This window comes from Periophthalmus magnuspinnatus, chromosome 24, assembly GCF_009829125.3.
Source record: "Periophthalmus magnuspinnatus isolate fPerMag1 chromosome 24, fPerMag1.2.pri, whole genome shotgun sequence".
Lineage (NCBI taxonomy): Eukaryota > Metazoa > Chordata > Actinopteri > Gobiiformes > Gobiidae > Periophthalmus > Periophthalmus magnuspinnatus.
In genome coordinates, this window is record NC_047149.1 from 17,962,419 (window position 1) to 17,984,655 (window position 22,237).

General features: G+C 38.3%; 1 protein-coding gene across 1 annotated transcript in view; it reads right to left on the reverse strand.

Moving 5' to 3' along the window:
• cnih3 (cornichon family AMPA receptor auxiliary protein 3) overlaps positions 1-22,237 on the reverse strand; it is a 56,188-nt gene that overhangs the window by 28,293 nt on the left and 5,658 nt on the right. The window contains exon 2 of the mRNA XM_055232273.1: positions 4,090-4,158. Coding sequence (XP_055088248.1) covers positions 4,090-4,158 — 69 coding nt within the window. The remainder of the gene's footprint in view (positions 1-4,089; positions 4,159-22,237) is intronic.

The following is a 22,237-nucleotide window of genomic DNA, read 5'->3' on the forward strand; positions in this document are numbered from 1 at the left end:
TGAGTGGCGTAGACAGGCGTAGACAGGCGTGGAGTAGTGAGATGGAGTGATAGGAGTAGGGATTTAAATGGCACCAAGACGCTACTTACTCAAGCAGTCGAAGCACACTGGATGAGCACATAGGGTGCCAATCTCCATCGTATATGCATAGGGTTGTAATGTCTAATGCATTTTGATTGGGGGTCTGAGCTTCTAGACAGTGTAATAGTTTTGGACAACTGGCAACTGAAATGAATAATTCTTACAATATTTACTTATAGAAGAAAGCTGATGTTCTGGTATATATGCATAGAAAGTCCATAAATGAAGACCAAAGATGAGGTTTATGCACTAACTGACATGAAGTTAATTGGATAAGGCTGAAAAACATGGCTGGCAACTCCAAAATTGGACACTATGATCAGTTAGAATAAGAACTTGAGCACATCAGAACTCATACCAAACTGGACAAAACCGGGAACTAAACCAGGACAAGAGTGTAGAAAAAAATAAAAATAATAAATACCCCAAAACTGTAATCCAATCCAGGCACTAGTCTCATGGTCACATTTTTACACAACAACATTCATCTGTGGGAATCGCACCGCCAACCTGTGGGTCAGTGGTTTTGACCGCTCAACCAACGATATTTATGTCTAGAGCAGGATTCGAACTATAAAACTGAGCTACCGCCACTCTTTCAGTAGTAACAACATAGAAGAAATGACATAAACGATGAAATTGATAAACTTTTACAAAACATCTTGATGTTTCAGACCAGTTCATGGTAATATTAACAAAACTACTAAGGTTTTGTGTCAAGTACTGCATTCTAATGAAAAAAATGTAGTAATTGTGTTTCATAATTGTGGTATTTGTATCTATCAAGCCTTTTCCTTAGTGTTTGAGGTTTCAGTATCATGACAACACTGACTAAACCAGGATTAGAACTAAACTAAGTCTACATTAGGACTAAACCAGGATCAAACCAAGACCAAACCAGGACAGAAAGTGTGAACTCAGCCATGAAGAGTAATTGAGGCGGTTATAATAGCACGTTCTCCCTGCAGATACAGACGTGTTACAGATGTTTACATTATTACTCCATCACACATTATGGACATGCATGAGTGTCTCTTCTGTGCACATAAGGGAGGGAGTATTTACACATTTAGATTTTTTACGCTCACCTGCACTTCTATATGTAACATTCAGGCTAGAAATACTTACATTACAAACATTAAACACACAATAGAATGAAATGCGTAAGGCCTATTTCAAAATGTGACTCCTTATTTTCATACAGAAAGATTGCACATTGCACTTGGTTTATATTTGAGGTGGACTATATAAATTAACAACTATCCGGGGTCCTCATTTATATTAATGAGTGGACACTGTTTATTGCCAGTTCATGTTCCCAAAAGTAAAACTCTTTAAAGTTTATACAACAACACTATTTTATATGCATAGCTGGCCCTCACTTACAATGCATTTCAGAGGCATGCGAAATGAAATCTAACTATAGGGACATGTCATAATTGGGTGCATATATCATACCTTTATCTTAATCAGTCTGTATACACAAGGCCATTTATATATATCGGGTTTACGCAGGGCCATTTATATCTATTGTGAAAATGCAGTAAAGGTTAAATAAGAACTGCTATTGTCCAATCTGTATTAAAGTAAAACTAACACACATTGTGAGTTTTACTGCCTATAGTGGTGTGTACATTTAAACGTAGCTGTTCTATATATAGACTAAAAGGGTCCATAGCTCTAAAAAGAATCACCCGTGGCAATATTTTGAAAGGTCCTGCTCCAGTTCCCCTATAACCGGGACAATCCTGGAGTTAGTTCCACTCTTTAAGATCCATGATTCATTTTCTCTGCTCCCACTGTTCAGGGTAACACAGGGGCGACTACAGCCAGGCTCCAGACAAACCTCACAGCACAACAGTCTTACCTACATGCTCTAGTTCAGTGTTATAGAAATGATACTGCAATGCACCAGAGGCCATTTTTTTTTTTTAGGTATAATGCAATACATAAACAAAATAAAATATAAAAAATGAAACTCAAACATCATCTTCACAAAAACAGACAGCTTACCGTGAAGATTTGTGTGGCAGGATGTCTGACTCAGTCTAAATCACTCTAAATCAATGTGTCCACTAAGAGAGAGGTAACGGAGAGGTAACGACTGGGCTTTTCACACTGGTTACTTGCACACCAAAAAATCCAATTTATTCCTACAAAATCTGAATTCCTCTCAGAACCAGAGGCTTTTAATATATCCAATTTGATTCATGGATTTGAATTGTAATAATCGCTCTGTAGCTGATTTTATATCCTCACTTACCACATGAATTCCAAGCATCCTAAGTGTTCACTGTGATATGTTTATAAGCACATTTCATTTTTTTAAGAGGCCAGAGTAAAGCTAACAAAAACTAGCTTGGTAATTGCACACTTGATACAGTAAAACACAGTGGACTTAAACTGATCTCAAGAGCAGCTTATAGTACATAATTATGCATCTGTACTGGGGTAAGAAATATATGTATATAAACATACATAAATAAATAAATAAAATAAATAAAATAAATAAAATAAATAAAATAAATAAAATAAATAAAATAAATAAAATAAATAAAATAAATAAAATAAATAAAATAAATAAAATAAATAAAATAAATAAAATAAATAAATAAAACAACCACAGGGTATTTTAGTATTTTAGATGCACAACCAAAAAATAAGTAAACAAAATAAAATAAAATTCTAACCTACATCATCACTGTATTAAAATCTAATTTGCAGTGTAATTTTTTTTTTTTTTTTACTTTTTTCTTTTTTTCAACAAACTATTTTTTTACCCAGTTTCCAGCTGATTTCCATCTCGTGTGTCCTTTCATCCCAGACCATTTTCTCCAGTCGATATCAGTCCACTCTTAAGTCAAAGTCACCTCCAAACTTCCATGAATTATTAAGACTAGCAGAGGTGAGCTTAAACCCCCGGGGAGTGCAGGATTTACAGGGAGACATGATGCAATATTTGACCCGCAACCATTCCCTATTGGTCACTGGGGGATTCTTGAATAAAATAAATAAAATATGTCAAAGGCGCACTACCAGTCTCCATGGAGATCCTATTACTTTGCCTGCAATGTTCCACAGTATGGCCACTGATCTAAGTGTCATTTATTCGATTTGTGATAGTGCCCCAGAATAAGAAACAAGAAACATGCATTAGTGTGAGTGGGCTTGCCTCTCCACAGATCTGTCCTTTCACTTGGACTGGTGTTGTCACCTGCTTGTCTTCATGGAGATAGACAAGGTTAATAGCTCGCAGTGGAACATTCTAGGCAAAGTGATAAAATCTCCCTCAACCAGGAAAGTTATAGTGCAAATCAAAATTTAATAGTGTTATGTAATACAAAAAGTAGTAGTTGCAGTAGTTTTACATTCATCATTTTATATACTACAGCGTGCAAGTTATGTGCAAGTGCTCCTAAGTAAAAAATAAATTAAACAAGAATAAAATTAATTATTTGGATAATCCTATATTCACTTCACACTGCAGTGAATTCAGGCTAATCCTCTTTACAAGCCCATGAGTGGTGCATTGTAAAAATACAGTGTTGCATCCTCTAATCACAAACACGTCATTCTGGAAAAATACAGTCAAAAATAAGCAGTACAGAAACATGGAGTTTGTATACAAAACAGCAGTATGGGCATTTACACTATTGAACTCACTGAACTGTTTATCATTCAGAGTCATTAAGAGCGCTTTTTATCAGGCGCCTTTTTCATGAATTATTCAGTACATAAATTAACCTGCAATATATTGGTTTAATGAGATCAGGCTGAGCAATTAATCACATTTTAATCAAATAAATATCCAATAATTTCACATGGCCTCTAAGATTTGTGCTTTTTTTTTTTAATTGGAGAGGTCTAGCCAATAATGAGTAAAAGCAGTATGTGAGAAATTATACATAGGTACTCTAAGAATACAAATGTATAAGTGTGTATCTATGTTGAAATAGATGAGGATATTAACCCAACATGTAGTAAATGTGCTGTACAGAGTAGACCTACCGCATGGAGAGGGTTTCCCTGATCGATGGGGACCTTGAAGTCAGCCTGGAGCTCATCAAAGGCTGTGATCTGGAAGAAAAGCACAGAATATAAACGTCACAGTTGAATTTAGATGTACCTGAATATACATTAACGCGAGTAAAAGTAAAAACTCAACACAGGCAGTGCATTGCTTGAAAAAAAATTATAAAAATGGGAAAAAACTGTAAACTCTATTCATAATGGAAGAATCTGCAGTGGCATTGGACTTCACTTAAGGGAGCTGTCCATGGTACCTAAGGTGCTAAAGTGCCTAGCTGTTTTCTTCTAGGGCTGCTTCATTACAGCAAAGAAGAAGAAGAAATTACATTCTGTCAAAAGTTCAAGATGCGCTATGTAACTTTTTTTGGTAGACAGTTCACCACCGGGAATGGACATGGAAACCCAATGTAAATTTGATAAGTGATTTTGTGCCCAAATCATTCCGAGCATTATTTATTTGGTAGATTACAGGCATTGTTACTACACTGGACTTTTTGGCCTTAAATCTCTAGCATAAGCCTATATTTTGGTTTGGTTGATCTACTGCCTACAAAAATACACACAAGGCTTCATATTAACATTTTAATACGAAGAGATAGCTGCGCAAAACATGACTACGCAGTTCTCTTAAGGGTTTGTGGTTAAAAAAAAAAAAAAAAAAAAAGGGCTTGGGGGCGAATTTAAATGACATAATTTGGGGAAAATAGTCAAGCCGTACATATCATCCCAAAAAATATCGGCAGAGCTTATCAGTGGTCAGTTGCTCTTGATTCTAAACAATCAGTATCGGTATCAGTCATAAAAAAAAATAAATAAAATAAAAAAAATAAAAATAAACATATCGATGGATCTCTAATTGTTCCTCACTGGATATTGCATTTGTGCTGTTTGGAGATTTCCCATTTTTCCGTAACCCCGATGATGAAACAGAAAACATTATTAAGCAGAGTCCTCCTTTTGAGAAGCTTCCCAGTGAGTCATGCTGATGTGTCTAATTGTGCGCTCACATCTGAATCTGAACAGACTGGATTGGTGTCGTCTGAGTTTACCACCCACTGCTGTACTGAGGGCTCGCTCCAAGCAAAAACACATGGGAACGTGGCCCGACAAACAACAGAATGAGATAAAACTGCGGAAAATGACTTTGCAACTATGTGACAAACATGTTAGAAATCATCCTAGGCCTACAAAAAAAAAAAAAAGTCATGAGGGACATAATACAAATGTAGAATAATATATGAGGTGCAGTGTATAATTTATGACTCTCACAGATTTGGGAAATAGAAGTATTTGCAGTGGACACAACAAAAGGGTTTTGTAATGAGCTAAGGATTCAAATTAGGAATGGGCTTTTTTTCAGTATTAATGACTTAAGTGCATAGTGTAGCAGCCATAAACCCTTCATGATTCCTTACAAGTTTCGTCATAATTCATGCACTTCGTACTCAGTGGTAAGCTACTTCTGAAGCCACATCAGCCCTGGGGTAGACTGACAGATGTAAGCCTGGCGTTCTGCACCATCTGCCCCTGCAACAACTACTAATTCTTTAATAAAGCAACATATTCTGCACAGACGAGGTGGGAGTTTCTCACAAAGATGCGACAACGGTATGGATTTGATCTGAGCTTTGATTGAACAGTTGATCTTCGGGATAGTGGGCGAACGGTCTAACCACTAAGCCACTGCTGCTACATAAGTCTATTATATATTCAGTCTAACTAACAGATTAAGAAAACAGACCTAAGACCTTTCCAATCACCAACAAACACCCAATAATACATTTCATAATTTACCCATGTGATGCCCAAGACATCGTAAGAAACCTGTGTGAAGTGCCTTGCCAAAAGACACAATGTTTCCATGCAGTTCACTCACGCAAACCCTGGCTGCAGCACTTCAGGAGAGAGAGTATAGATATGAGGCAATCCCATATTTGTGCATATCGGCTTGCCGGTTCGTGCCTGTGGGAGCCCAGTGCATCAGAATCACTGTCATATGTGTGAAGCCCGGGCGTTTGAACACGTTAACGGGCGAGTGGGGAATAGAGCAGTGAGCTGGCGGGGGTTCAGAGGCTGCCCCCGCACTCGCAGCACTCATAGCAACTCTCCTCACATGAGTATCCCCAGCGGTGGTCCTGGCTCATCGCCTCGCTGCCATACACTCATCCAGTTGCTCGGGGCGATAGCGACGCACGCGGATCTAATGATGAGGCAGAGATCCATGCATACAGAGAAGGCTCCCCTCCCCTACTGCTGAAACAAATGGTAGCTCAGACCTTCTCGCTGTGAGGCTAAACACTTCAAAATCATAAAATGCCACAGGGCCACTGCCAGTCAAGGGCGCGGGGACTCAGTGTGAAGTAGTTAAAATGAGGCGAAAATCAATACCTGCTGCCTTTTTAGATGACTTCACATCAGACACGAGTATTTGGAGCCAGAAAGAATAAGACACGCTAAAATTCAGGGTCGATCAATCTGGTCCAGTAGTGTTTTAAACTTTCTACTTGGTACTCTTTGCCCCATGACCCTGAAACAACCGCAATAGGCTAATCTTCTACCTATAGTCCTGAATAAGACGTGGGCTAAACACCTGGATTGGGTTCTGGACACTGCACCTCTGTCGCCCTCTCGTTCTGCAATATACTTCAAGACTTCAGTTCACAGATAGATAAAAAAAAACAAAAAAACATTATAACATGGACAAAAACTGTATATCACAATCAATATCACAATGTTATTCCAATACTTCAGAAAGTAGTTTTATACTGCTTTAAGAGGCAACTACAACAATCTGTTTCTTCTGAGAGGTTACACTCTGCTGTGATTGGTTAAATTCACCCGTCACTCGCTCAGACCATGACCAACAGAAAGAAGGGGTGGGAGGGAATATGTTTGAGCTTTAAAACTGAAAAACGTATTGCAAATGTGATTAGATCTAGAAGCAAAGTTGACTATTGAGGGATTTAAACCATGTTGTAATGCTGTCAACTCCTCAAAAACGTACCCAGAGTTGTGTTTTGTTTCATTCACACATGTCCGAGTTATCCTTTATTAGTCTGTCGACATCCCCAAAGCTCAAAATGCTCTGTTCCAACTTGTGATGTCATGAAGTGGTAGTTTTCAAGTTAACGGCTACATTTCACATTTTGTTCAGTTGAGATTATCCAAATTATTCTAGTGAAGGTGTATGGAGTTTAAAAACAGCCTAAATACGCAGGGTTTGTGTGTTAAACGTGTGAATGAAACAAAAACACAACTCCAGGTCACAACTCCAGGTCTGTTTTTAATAAGGAAACAACATTATAACATACATCAGGAAATAGTTTAATATGGGCCCTTTTGACATTTGGCAGAAAACTGGCACATAATCCAATCCCAAGATTTTCAAAACATATTTTTAGAGGTTTAAACTACAGTTACAACAAGAGTTTTCCATTAAAAAAAAATAGGATAATGTGTTCTTTACAGAGGACTTTCTATTTGACTGTAGCCTTCGAAACTGAATAGCTGTGGTGACTCAATTTTCTATTTAAATTCAATTGTTCAGCCCTGACTGAAATAGCACATCGCAACAAAGATGACAATTTTATATTTATTGTCGTATATACAAACTAAAACCTAAGAAAAACGTCGGCTGTATGTATGTCTTAACGCCCTCTTCTTTTTTTACGCAGGGCTTTTTACAACCACCGTGTTCTGATTTCGAGCGGCGTCTGTAGTAACACATCTGCCTACTCGTGTCTGTTGGAGTAGTCTGGCTGCGTTTGACTGAAAACAACACTGCGCTGGTGTGTGTGGGTTGGTGCATACTTACTGCTGTTGACCTCTGGAGGGAACTGTTATCTCAGTGCATGGCCTGTGGCTCTGGTAATGGTTCTGATTCATCATCTCCAGACAGAACACATCACATATGAGCCGTACGCGCGCGTGTGTGTGTGTTTGTGTGTGGAGAGACGTGATATTTGCAGAGACAAAACACTGTTATGGAGCTATACAGTGTAAGTGGAAGCCATCTATATTCACAGCCTGCAGGTTTTCCTCAGAGAGACGGGTCATTACTCAAACTAAATACAAAACAAAACCTCCAGTATGGCCCTGATATGGCGTTCAACCCCCACGCAATGGATACTCCTCTCATGAGCACAACACTATTATAAACGCAGACATATGCAACCTTTACGTGCAAGAAGAGGCTTTAATATGAACTCGCACAAATACGTTTTAAATCAAATCTTGGTCAACACATTCTCAGGTAATTTTGCCCCATGAGAACCAAACAATCAATATAAAAGATTTTCATTTGGAGTGGGATCGCTGGTATGTGTAAGCCTTGAATTACTTAACTGAAGTTTTATCGTGTGGTAATAATGCGGCTAGACAGAGTTTAACAAAGGAGAAGTTTTTCATTACTTTCTCATTTATTTGAATAACCTTTTCCTCCTTTTCTCCCGCTCCTGCCAGTCAAAATAAATAATATGAACAAAAAATGCATGAAAATCAAAAATAACAGACTGACTTTTAATTTCTTCTGTTTCTATAAATGGCTTTCACATCGTGCAGCGTAAAGTAAAAGCAGCTATTACTAAAGGATTTCACATACCAGATACCAGACTTACCCGATTACTAGGAACTTATGTGTCCAATTAAGTATGCAGTTGGGTGAGAATCATCTGAAGCAGGGGCGTCAAACACATTTTCACAGAGGGCCACATCAGCAAAATGGCTACCCTCAAAGGGCCAGATGTAAAATAAATCTAACTACTTTTTAAACTTGTTAATTAAGTGTTTATGTATTTATTACTTATTCAAGTTACAAATATTATATATGCATTTCCCTAGATGTAAAAACATGGCTGTGTAACTGCATATCTCCTGATTAAATTACATTTTAAGACCATCATACCTTTTAACTTACCCTATCGAGGGCCGCATAAAATGATCTGGAGGGCCACATTTGGCCCGCGGGACTTCAGTTTGACATATGTGATCTAGAGACTACTGCCTGACCTATCCCACAGGGTTATAAGTCTGTCAGGGTTCAACATCAGAGTATTTTCACAGCTTTTAACCATGTTGTAGTCATTTCTTCTTCTCATTTACCCTCTTACAGTTGTTTTTGGAGCGATTCGTGCATGTTTGAAAAACCTATAATCGCTTATTTTGCCGATCAATCCCTGTTTTCACCACCACGTAAACGCACACTGCTCTGTACTTACTTCATTTGGCAATTTTATTATATTTTATTATCGTAATCGGTGATATGCGTAGGATTCTGCTGCGTCGCATAGTCATATTGGTACAAGTTTTTTTTTTAAATCTGCTCCTATTGGTCACTGCAGTTTTCTAACGCAGAAGTTGGCAGATTTGTTTCTTTTATTAAGTTATTTTAGATGAATATTGTGGTTTAAAATGCGCAAATTATAACATGATGATCCAACTACATAGCAGGCTCAAGCACAATATGTGTTTAAGATTTTTCTTTAAGATCCATCATGTCTTTTTCGAGAGGAGTAAAAGAAAAGACTAAGTGGGCAGGGCTAACACGCTCATCAATCATGGTTTCAGTGCAGGTAAAAGCTCCAAACGCTACCACAAAAAGGCAAGGAAAGAATGAGGAGGACTTGCTAAACGTTATGCCACAGATGTAGCTTAGCGTAGACACTGCAGTTACAGATACACTTGAGGCAAAGGGTACACAAATGTCACAAAGAGAAACTGAGGCTCAAGCATTGTAACATCTCAGCAACACCTCACCTTTGTCCTATTTCTGTATGCGCTGAACCGTGTGTATTTTCAACATTTGATCAAATGTTTCGGAAACAATCATTTGCCCCATTGAGCCGTGGAGGCATTCAGATGGAAATAACAACATTAAAAACCTCAGCAGAACTCACAGGACGCCCGCTCGATTGTAAACGCCACAAGAAGCGCCTGAATTATTCACCCAAACATTTCAATTATTCATAGCAGTCTTAAACTCACTCAATACGGGTTAATTTTCTGCGTCCCATCAGTCACTGGCTCGACATACAATTTGGAAGCCGGCCAATCAGAACGCTCTCATTTGCATACAACTGATTGGAGGCAGAGACAATGGTACAGTCTGAGTAAAACCCCCCACCACTTGCATTCAAATTTCATCTGAGCCAAGAGAAAAATGCAAAGGCCAATCTAGTTAACTCACAATGGGATGCTTTTGTTTTGCTCAGTGCTTTTCAAATGTATTTCCACACCACGCTCACAGATCAACCGACGCTAGGGCTGCCAGATTTTTGGGAAAAAATCAAATTGCTGTCTTTCGTTCTTTCTGAAGGATTGCGATTAGATTTGCAAAGTATGTTTTAAAATTTGGATTCACGGTTCACAGTGTAAATTTTCAGCATGTCCATATTGTCATTAACTGATCAAGTAATTTAGATAAACACATTTAAACTTAAGGGTAAACCATTTTCACCTTCAAAGACACAATATTTTGTCAGTAGCGGAAATTCTATTACCTATAAAAACTGCACCCTCTGATATTTGATATACGTGCCAGTTGAAATTACAATTTGAACTGAAGGTTAAACATAAAAAGCAGAGAGGAACTACACGAGTCCTGAATCATCAAGTTTTACCCAAACTTTTAATGAGCACTGTTCCTTTCTGTGTAACTTCAATATCTAAGCTTTGAGTGTGAACAAGACAAACGCATTGATCAGTCTGCGTGAGTTAAAACAACCTTCATTTCAGAATAAGTATCTTAATTAAAGCAGGATTAATGAAATGAACTCACTTTTTTACTTGTTTCAAAGTATGTCAGGGCTTATTTTAATACATTGCTATCTATGGATGAGGGAAAGACAATTGCCCTTATAATTAAGCCTGGGATGATGTTGAAATTAAATAATTGCGATTAACGATAATATCACGATAATGATTAAAGTTACTGACAGTTTATACAAATGTTATAGATATGATTAATTATGATTTGAATGTTATGAATATGCTCCATATTTAAACAACTTTTATACTATTGTAGTTTGTCTTGAGTGAAAACAACAATGATCCAGAAGAGACAATCAAGGAGAAGTTTTTTTTGTTGTTTTTTTTTCACATTCTGGCGATATAATGGCGATTATCACGATCTTTGTGGCAATTTTCACGATTACGTAAAACAATCATGGTCCTTTTTCTCACAATAAATGATATTATTGTTCTTTGTCCTATCCCTACTTGTAATTTTTGCATTTTTTAAGGTAAATGTATGAAACAAATCCATATTTCAACCAGTGAGCAGCAATGTCATGAAACAGGTTGATCCACCCCAAACTGCATAACTTTCCATATATACTGTAACTTTCAATGTCTAAATACAACGAATCTTACACTTACAAGTAGAGAAACCAAATCCAAACCGGACAATATAAAACAAATTGCACTGTTCTTCTCTGTAGCACCTCCAGGCCCAGCACCAGTCTCCATTTGGGGACCTTGAACCCTGCTCTCCGGCGCACTCTTCCCCGGAGGTCGCTGGCTGTTGTTGGATAGCCGCTAACTCTGTGTCGCACCCTATCTGCGCTCAACACCTTTGGACCAGAAATCTCCTGACTGGAGCTTATAACCCTTTCCCCTCACACTTCAATCCATTTGAATCTGTGTCGTGAGCAAAAACCATATCTCAGCATTCTGTATGTGCAGCTGTCAGGACTTAGTGCAATGGGATTATAGGACCAAACAGAGCCTCCATAAACAGTAGCATAATCATAACATGAGCACAGATGACAATGCCTGGTCCGTACAAGGAGGGGAAGGGGAGCTGCACTGGAAGACACTGCAAGACAATACACCCCACGTTTAAATCAATCTGAGTTGTGTTACTATGGCAACATTGATCTTCATTGAACTTGTTTCCTGACCTAATGTGCCAAAACTGTTAGGAAAGCATTTCATTCAATACTGAGAGGATTTACAGGCAATTAAAGGTCACCAATGGGTTTAACACGCTAATCACAAGACACTAAATTGCATTAGGTGTCTTCTGGTATAGTTCACATATATATATACCGTAAATTTCGGACTACAGAGCGCACCTGATTAAAAGCCGCACCAGCTAAATTTGAAGACAAAATCAATTTTGTACATATATAAGCCGCACCTGAATAAAAGCCGCAGGTTTTCATATTGTAACATGAGATATTTACACAGAAAGACGGTGCACCGACACGCTTTTTTTAAACTGTGCCTGAAAATTGGAACCAACACGACAACAACACGGGATGAACACATCTGCAGGTTTAGAAAATAAAACTGCACCAAAACGGAAAATCTGCTTTTATTTCCTCTGAAAACTTTTGTCGTCTTTTACATTGACCAAGTTGGATTCATTGATGTCGAGCTTACGTGCAGTGGCTCTATTTCAGGAGTCGGCAACCCGCGGCTCCGGAGCCGTATGCGCCTCTTTCAGCCTTATACTGCGGCTCTGCGTGGCTGAAGTGTATTTTATTTGTGTTAGCTCTTTTTTGTTGTAGTTTAAATTGGAAGATTATTATGATCTTAAAATAAAATTATATTTTCTTATTTTTCGTTGCTCAAAATAAGCGTCACACTCGCGGAACAATGTTCAAAACAAACACCGCTCACGTCTCACAGACACAGACACAGCTCACAGTCCTGCGTATAGAGCCCTGATTTTCAGACGTTGTGCGCACAGGGGTCAGGAGCAACTTTGGCCCGTCCCTAATGACACACTAATAAGCTCGTCCGTAGATGTATCATGAAAATCCTGCTGGAAATCGCCACAGAAATCTATTTGATGTAGTAGCAAGTTTATTATCTGCTCTTGTCTCCGCGATGACGTATCACGTATAACACATCAGACACGACGCACAAAACTAGAGCCACAAGCGAGTGAAAATGAGCCAAAACAAAAGTCTTTGGAGAGCTTTTAACAAAGGGGAAAAGGACAACTGAGGAGCCAGAAGAGGAGACTACACCTCCAAGAAAAAGAAAGATAAATTTAACAGACAATGCCTACTTAAAACCTGGGTTTGTCGCTGCAGGTGACTCACGCGCACAGTCCGCTCTACGTAACATACGGGAAAAGCAAATAAGGCAATGAAACCTTCAAAACTGCTTTGGCACATGGAGAATAAGCACCTGGGATTAAACGATACGCCTTTAGAGTTTTTGAAAGAAACTGCGGAGCAGAGTAGACATAATCACATAATCAGCGCAGGGCTCCCTCTGATGCAGCGGTTTGGTGAGTTGTATTTTTTTAATGCACTTAAGTTGTTTTTGCCATATTTATCTGCCACGTGTAGAAGGCTTGTCCGTGAAAATAAAACCCAGGGGCCGTTATCCAGTAAAAAATCCATAAATAAGCCGCACTGCTGTACAAGCCGCAGGGTTCAAAGCGTGGAAAAAAAGTAGCGGCTTATAATCCGAAATTTACGGTATATTTTTTGCCAACACTGAAATATTTGTTTATAGCTCTTTAAAATGAGAACAGCACAATATGGAATTTCTGCATATGGATGTTGCTGCTTTGTATTGGATGTTCCACTGCATGGCATAAAAACATCCAAATCCCTAGGGACAAGCAGATGACACTACCAAGTCAAGTTACAGTTCAGATCTGTGGAGAAGAGTTCCCGCTCACAGAAAGAAAGAACATTGTTTAAGGGATTTGCGCAATAAAAACACCACAAACTGAATGAATGCCTTGAATGAATGACCTTAACTTTGATTCCTTATGTGTAACATTCTACACAAAGCAACAACTCCATGGAGACAAGCACGCCCCTGAAAAGTTACATAGTGAATGTTTAAGCACTTTCTATTCTATGGAAGTGCGTTTCAGCAAATATTTTCTGTGTAGCACGATCCTTGTTATCCATTACAGTGAACAGGGGAATGGAAGAGGATTCCAAACAGCTTTACACATTAGAAAATCAATACCAATCTACTTTGTCTATCCCCATGAATCCTCCAGTCTTTCCCTGCTTGACAGTGATTAATTTTACTCTGAGAATTATTCCTTAATTACTGTAAAACCAGGCTGGTAAACACACACCCTCTTGGTTTGGTATCTCAAGCTTTCTTTTACATTAGTACTGTAGTGTTTTTGTGGAAGGAAAGACCCCAAATTTCTTCTGGTTGGTTATTTTTCTGAACAGAAGGGCTAATGGATGATGTAACTAATGCCAAAGCAAGAGCAAAACAACAGACAGTCTCCAAAATTAACTAGTAACTCACGAATAAAATCTTTAGATAACTCCTTGGCACAGAAATTCAAGTGTTGCATACAAAAGCAGCTGCATTAACGACAACACATAAACAGTTACGAGAACAATGAAAAGCGTCAACTCTGAGCTAAACACAAAATATCAGATCATTACAGTATAAAAAGCTAAAAATGTTAGTGAGTGTATAACTGCATGTACATTTGTGGTTGTGGTGGACTTGTATAAACAACAATGGAGTATTTCTTTATGTAAAGATCATAATTCATGTATTAGACAAGCAATTTGTTCCAGATGTCAGGACAAACTATGCTTTTGATCTCACAACAAATCACTTATGTAACACTGATTTTTTTTTTTTTTTTTTTCCTTTGAAATAAAACATACCATACACCTTACAAGAAAAGAGTGGTTAAATACTATCCTATTAACTGTAAACACCAACTGGGCCTGTCACGATCAATATTATATCGACTTATCGTTCACTAAATAACATGGAATGATCATTTTTGAGGGTCAGTGTTTATCGTGAGGACTTTTTCTTTGCACTCGTGGGAAAAGTTTGGTTAATTTTCTGAATCATGATGAGATTTGAGCTGTAGAAGGTTGAATTATTAACTTCTGTGACTCATTATAGACACAAACAACATTCTGCTTCTGCATTATCGTTTATCGTCTATATTTGCTTCAATAATATATCACACTTCAAAATTTCTTATCGTAACAAGTCTAACCCTAACCGTAACACCAACACTAGCAATCAATGTTCAATTCATTCACTGTGAGGAATGATTTTCAAATGCTGAAATTGGCTGAAACTGGTAACAATTCAGTGACGATATGGTAGTTAATCCTAAAAAATCCTACTATTCAAAAGCACCATCTGATTTTATTTCAAGACATGATGAAAAAAAGTGATTTCCAATTGAACATATGCGCATGAAAGTGTGAATGGACATGGTGGGCCACATCGTCCATCTTAGAGAAGTCTACGTTGGTTCACAGAATGGACACTCAGCTTTTTTCCAGCATCCAAAGACATGTGTGGATTAGGTGATGTGAAGTGAATGGTTCCACCCACGTACAGGATACAGAACCATCTTCAAATGTCAAAATATCAAACGTTCTAGCTCAATAAATTGACCTTTTTAACTATGGACAAGATCACAACTAAACCAGGACTGGATCAATGCTACAACCTCATTGGACATATCTGAGAGCTTATCAAACTTTTCACACTAAACACCTACGAGAGACCTACGAGAAGAAGAGAATCCCCAAACCAGGTCTACAACAGGAATAAACAAGGTCAAAAACAAGAGCTAAGCCAGGTCTGAAGTGTGACTACAGTACATCATTACTACAGAAGTTCTAACCAATGGAGGAGAGAAATGTGAATAACACCGACTCTAAATTAAGTTAAGAAAAATCATTTATTTTTCGTCCTGTGCCACATAGAGAAGATCCACCATTTGGACACATTATGACAAATAGGGGCACATTAGGTCCTATAAATCCGCTCCTCCCTTCGACTTCATGAGACCATTCCCGTTGACAAGGAGCCGGCTGGTCCTTAAAGAACAGTTTAAGTCAGGTGTTTGTTGTCACAGGTCTGTACTGTGCCGTGGACAATGGTGAGATGGCGCAGTCAGGATGATGGATGAGGAGCTCCTGGGTTAATGAACACATAGATCGATTGGGAGCTGGACGGTGATACTGCATTAGCCTCTGCTCGGCAATGCCACAAATCCCCTTTGACTGTGGGCCTTATTGAGTATACAATCAATGCTATCACCTATGCATTTCTCACATCTGATGTCTTAGTAGGGCACCTTGAATACTATACTCCCTGCTGAGTGCGGAGCAGGGGAGCCCGAGCGGCCCACCTCCCCTCCTCTGCATGTGAACTTGTTATGCATGACCTGTAAATGTGATTTCCTGTTGTGATGTATCTATTTCAGGCTATTGGCTTTTGGTGTTTCAGACAGAGTTTCTCACTCTAATGGGTGCAGGGGGCCACTGATCGTTACTACATTTGTTATTATGAAGCAAAAATAATGATGGGTATTGTCAAAAGAAAAAATACTAGTGAGTGATAGGCCCAAAATGTGTAACACGACGATAACACATTCTGAAGTGCGATATGTTGGTACAGAGATACTGCGGTAAATGATAATATTGAAACTACTTTATGCCACTGACACAATAATAATAAAGCAGGATTTCCCAGTAAAGCATTTTCAAATATATAGTATCATTAAAAGGCCTGAGCTGTGACGAATAAACAGCAAAATGAACCAATAATTAGCCGTAGAAGTTATTTATCCAACCCTCTACAGCTCAAATCTTATAGTATTACACAACACAAGTACTCAAAATCTCCCCACTTTTACAACAATGTCCACATGATAAATACTGAGCCCTAAAATATACTGTTCCAACTTTTATATTCTGAACAATAAATCGATGTAGTCATTATGGTGACAGGCCTAATGTAATGTATATGATTACTTATGATAGTAGATGATCATTTTGATTGTATCACGAAACTTTACACTGCCTTTAAGAGATAACTAAAGCCTTCTACTTATTCTGGTATTTTACACTTCACTGTAATTGGTTAAGTCCACCTGTCACTCAGATCCTCACGCTGGAGGAGAGGACTGGTGTGTTTTGAAGACATGCACAATTTACATTCTTTCATCTGTTATAAGAAAACAATATAAAACTACAAAAAAACAGATGCAGTGTAATCTTCCATAATATGTATAAGGTCATATTACTGCACTTTTGTGGTTGATTATCTAAAATCCCAAAACGCATCAAGGTTCATTTTGACAATATCGCCCTTTAGACTCACACTTTAGACCATATTTATGCCCGGTTTGAGACTACCCTGAGAAAATCTGAACATGTGCTTAGAGAACAAATTGTGAGCTAAACAAAGCCACAAAACATGTTTCAGTGGGGGGCGCGCACTCACTGAATACCAAGTTGAGTGAGTGCATTAAAATAGCAGAGTAAATAGTCTCCAAATAAAATAGCTTTACTTAACACCTGGCACTGGAGAGGTTTCTCTGCAGGAGACTCTCAGCCACATGGGACAGAATACACAATGAGTTCATGAGGTCAGGGCTGGAACTTCAATGGAACAGTCAGGGACTAATTCATCTTTATTTTATGTCTGTTATTAAAGTATAAATAATCCAGATGAGGCCAGAGTGAACTAGGACTGGCCCTCGCACAACTTTCTCACAAAGAAATATTCCTTTATAATTTATGGATTGCATCTGACTTTGATCTTACCATCTAAAGGTTGCTGTCTGCTTACATTTTGCTGCATGCCTTCGGGCTCCGTTTCATGTCATGAATCTGAACGCTGCAGCCGTCAATCAGACTGACACGTGAATTTATGATACGCAACATGTCCGCATTGATTATGACTATCATGGTGTAAACATGACCTTGCAGAAATGGGCTAGCAACATCTAATTGCAATTCCTGTTTGTAGAAATTATGTAAAAGCAAATTAAAGGTGCAACTCATAGACTGTATAAAGAAGTGGACTAACCTTTAGTGTTCAGCTCTAGTCAAATAGCAGTTATACGGGTGAATTCGGACTTCCATATTTGGATTTCCGACCATGAGTATCATAGCAACCAAAGAGCCAATCCAGAGTGAGGCTGTTGAAGGTAACATCCCTTACCCTTACCAACGCTGCCAATCAAATCTTACCTCGGGGGGAAAGAAGGCGCTTAATTTGTCTGTTATTAATATTCATATTTCGATTTACGGACACAATAGCAAAAAGAAAATGCCAGGATTGTGCAGAGCGGATTAAATGAGCATTTTAAGACTCAAATGATGAGTCTGACAGCAGAAGTTACAGTGAGAGGGGTGAGAGCTTTTCAATGGAAAGAGAATTGGATCCAGAGTTGATGGAGTTGTGAGCATACAGTCTATGGTGCTACTGTATGTTATTTAAGGATTTTTTTAAACATTTTTTTTTCTATCTGAATTGGTATTTTGTCATTTTGCATAGTCACAAAAGCAATCCACGTGAACAAAAAAGCAGCTGTACATGTGTTTTTGATGCAGATACACGATAATCCCACGATCAGTTTAGCTATTATGGTGTTTTAAATACAAGCACAAACACAAATAAGACACAAACAGTTGCCAGAACATTTGCAAATAAATTTATTCAACAAATATATATTCTGAACTTACTCAAACATGTATCTTCTTGACATATGAGTGCAAAACATCTCAAACGTGTTCAGTCAGCCAGCCCAAATGTGTTCAAAATGTGTCCACAAGAGGAAGATGAGTGCGCTGAGACCTCAGGGAGTCATATGAGTCAGGTCACAGAACATATATGGGCATATGTGGACGCACTTGTATCATTGTAACCTTATTTCCTATACATAAGAATGTATGTAATGAAGATAACTAGTACATTCCTTCAGGACACAAAGTAAATGTCAACTGTTAGCATTTACAAATAAAGTATAATTAGCAAATTGATGTGCTTATTCTGGCAAATTCAGCCTCAGGTTACAGTCTCCAGTGTTTTTACAAATCACAGTCCAATATGTTCCACACCCTCATTGCTTCGTTATTGTGTAAAATACAATTCAATTCAAAACTCAACTCAAAAATGGATATTGATCTCAGTGAGAAAAGACAGGAAAGTTTGTAAAAGACTGCGTAACATTAAGTATTGGTATAGGAAAATCAGGTTATGGGGAAAAATATTACTCTCGTTTCATGTTGAGACAGAAAAACATGTGAAATCCAAACAGTAAGACCAGAGAATCTAAAATATGACCGATTAGTCACTATCAACATAAACAAGCACCCAGCATATGCCCCTATTACCGACTCCATCATAACCAGCTTCCATTCATGATCCAACATAACAAACAAATGGTTATTTAAGTGTCCCATCGCCTCAGTTTCCCCCCAGCTCGTGTCCTGGTTGCCGTGGTAAACAGCCTGTGAGCGCCATGGCGATGGTGACAGATGAGACAGTGTTGTGCTTGTTCCCTGTGAAGGATTATTCACATGACACCTCAGCTTCACAAATGCCCTGTACTTGTTACATCTCAAAATGATGCAAAAGCCTGACACACTGAGAAATACAGAGCTCCCATCCGCCCGCAGCCCAGTCCGGACGCTAGATAGACATTAAGTAGTAAGTAGGACTATGGAATCTGTCTAATTGTGATTTTTTCTGACAAGCATTGCAATTGCGATTAGATTTGCAATTTATTTTTCATGGTATTGATAGGATTCGGTTTAAAACGTGTCCTGAAGAACTGACAAAAATAATGAAATATGAGCTGGTACAAGAATAAAATTTCAGGACATTTGTAGAGATGTAAACGACAAGGCTAGAAGTTGTTTTGTTTTTTCTTAATGTAGAATAGGACGGGATATTTTGTCGTCTGTGGAGGAATTGAAAAAACTGCAGCGTTTGAGATCTGCTAACGTCAGCTAGCGTTAAATTCCGATACAACTGCGATTAAGGCAACTAGTATAAGTCTTTTTTTCCTTTAAGATGCTGAGAAACTGAAATTAAACTTCTGTTACAAAGAATCGGTAAGGATTAAGTTTTGCTTCTTAAAAATTCAGAAATCCCGAGGCAAATACTGAGCCCAGACCTTGGACTTCAACAGAGGATTTCCTGGTTCAGCATCCAAAAACACCAGTTATCTGACATGTCTTCTGCTTCTTTGCCTACTGCTAACAATTTCTTGCAAATGGAACAAAAAGTGCAGAATAAAAGTAAATAAAATAAATTATCAGTAAATGATCTTTCTCTGCCAAATTGCTTTAGCTTATACACTGATTGAAAGCATGATTTCCTGAATGAGGGATTGCAAGTTCATTATGGCCATTGTCAGATTTGCATTACCTTCCTCTGTTGATGGTAAATAAGTAGAACAAATATCTCCACCCACAATTGCACAAACTCCACCCACTTCTCCGGTAACATAATCTAAAGCTACTCGATTATTATTTACAATTTTTTTTATTTTAAAGTTATCAGTTTGGTCAAGATCCCAGTCTGCCTTGTGTTTTGTGCTGTTTCCCTCCTCCCTTCTGTGTCAGAGCCGGGAGCTGGGCGGAGACTCGGGCTTCTTCCATGCACACCTCCAACTAATTGCCAAACAAGCTGCTTCTGGGGAGGACAAAGGGACCCAGGACTTGACACTCAGCGCCAGGTCGTCTCTTGTTTTTTTTTTTTCATTTTTAACACTCATTTCTAAGTTGGATGTTTTGCTCCTCATCAGATCCTGCTCCCTGGACCCGCTCAGCTCCTCTGTCTCCGACCCAGCTCTCCACGACCGGTACGAACCTCACACCTTCCGACCCAGCTCACCTCGTCTCTGACCCCACTGCCCATGATCTACTCCTGGACTACTGCAAACAATGCTGCTCTCAACTATCTGATCAATCTACTTTCATTTGCACATTTAAAAAACTTAAAATAAACATTGTTACACTATTCCCCGAGTTCTGTCTCTTTGGTTCCCCCTGTCAGTCGTTACAACAAATTCAGAATTCACAACCTGGAAACCCTAGATTGTTTCAGTAGATAGTTTAACGAAATCATGCGTAGTAAGAGCTATGAGATACTGATTGTCGTATTGAAGATTAGTGCTAGCAAACCAGGATTTAAAAAAAAAAAAAAAAAACATTTGTGTGCTAGTATGATGTTAAGGTTAGGGGACAATGCATTTGACCCGTATTTTCCTGTCAGGAGCAGTGGTCCCACATGACAAGCCATATAATGCTGCAGATTGTATAGTTATAGTCACACTGTTCAAATAAAACATATTTTAGGAACAATATATGTCCAGAGATTTAGAGTTCAAATAAAGTGCATCTATATGTTTAATAGCTATATCTGTTTCTCCCTGTGTCTTTTGTGTGCCCTCAGTCCTGTTATGTTCACCCACACTTGCTGGCTGCTTTTTTATTTATAGCTGTGTTTTTCCTGGGGAGATTTGACTCAGTTCACTTGATCTTTTTAGCGATGCACCACTCCTCCAGGCTTTACGGCAACCTTTTGGTCAAGTGGCCGCTGCACCACCTCTTTAAAGGCAAAGCAGTACTTCAGATGTGAATATGAACTCAAACAAAAGGCCAAGAGCCACTGAGAGGATACTTCATACGACTTAAACCTGAAAGTTATAGTGATAAAGTGTATAGAGTTCTCAGTGGTTCAAGTCTTGAAGCATTCTGTGGGTTTAGTTTCAGTCCTCTTTGCGCAAATCAAAACAACAAAATTAGTTGCTACTATTTCTAGATCTCAAGTGCCAAAATGAGTCAAAATGGAACTTGGAATATTTACACCAGTGATTCGCACTTCAAGTATCACCTCACAACATATCAGGCTTTATGAGTATCTTACAACAAGCTTAAAATAGGAGTATTTATAGATATTTATATGGTAACAGAATAATGACAAGTATTAATACATAGAGCAGGGATGTCCAAACTATGGCCCGGAGACCAAATGCGGCCCTCAGAACAATTTTTATTGGCCCTCAACTGGTCCAATTGATCATAATCAATACTTTTGATGGCAAATTTGAGTAATCCTGCCAATATAACCTAAATAACATCACATTTAATTGTCATACAGACTTAATATTAATATTCCAAGCCTTATTTAAAGTATGTTAAATGCACATCTGAATTATCCACTGTATTGACTGTATCCACTGTATTTTTCAAGTTATGGCCCTTGCTGAAAAAAGTTTGGGCACCCCTGACATAGAGGGTACATCGTCAAAATGATCTCAAACAAAGGTGATATTTCGGAATTTTGTGTCCACCCTAAGCGAAAACTATTCTCAAATTTTACAAACCAAAAACTGAATTACGGGACA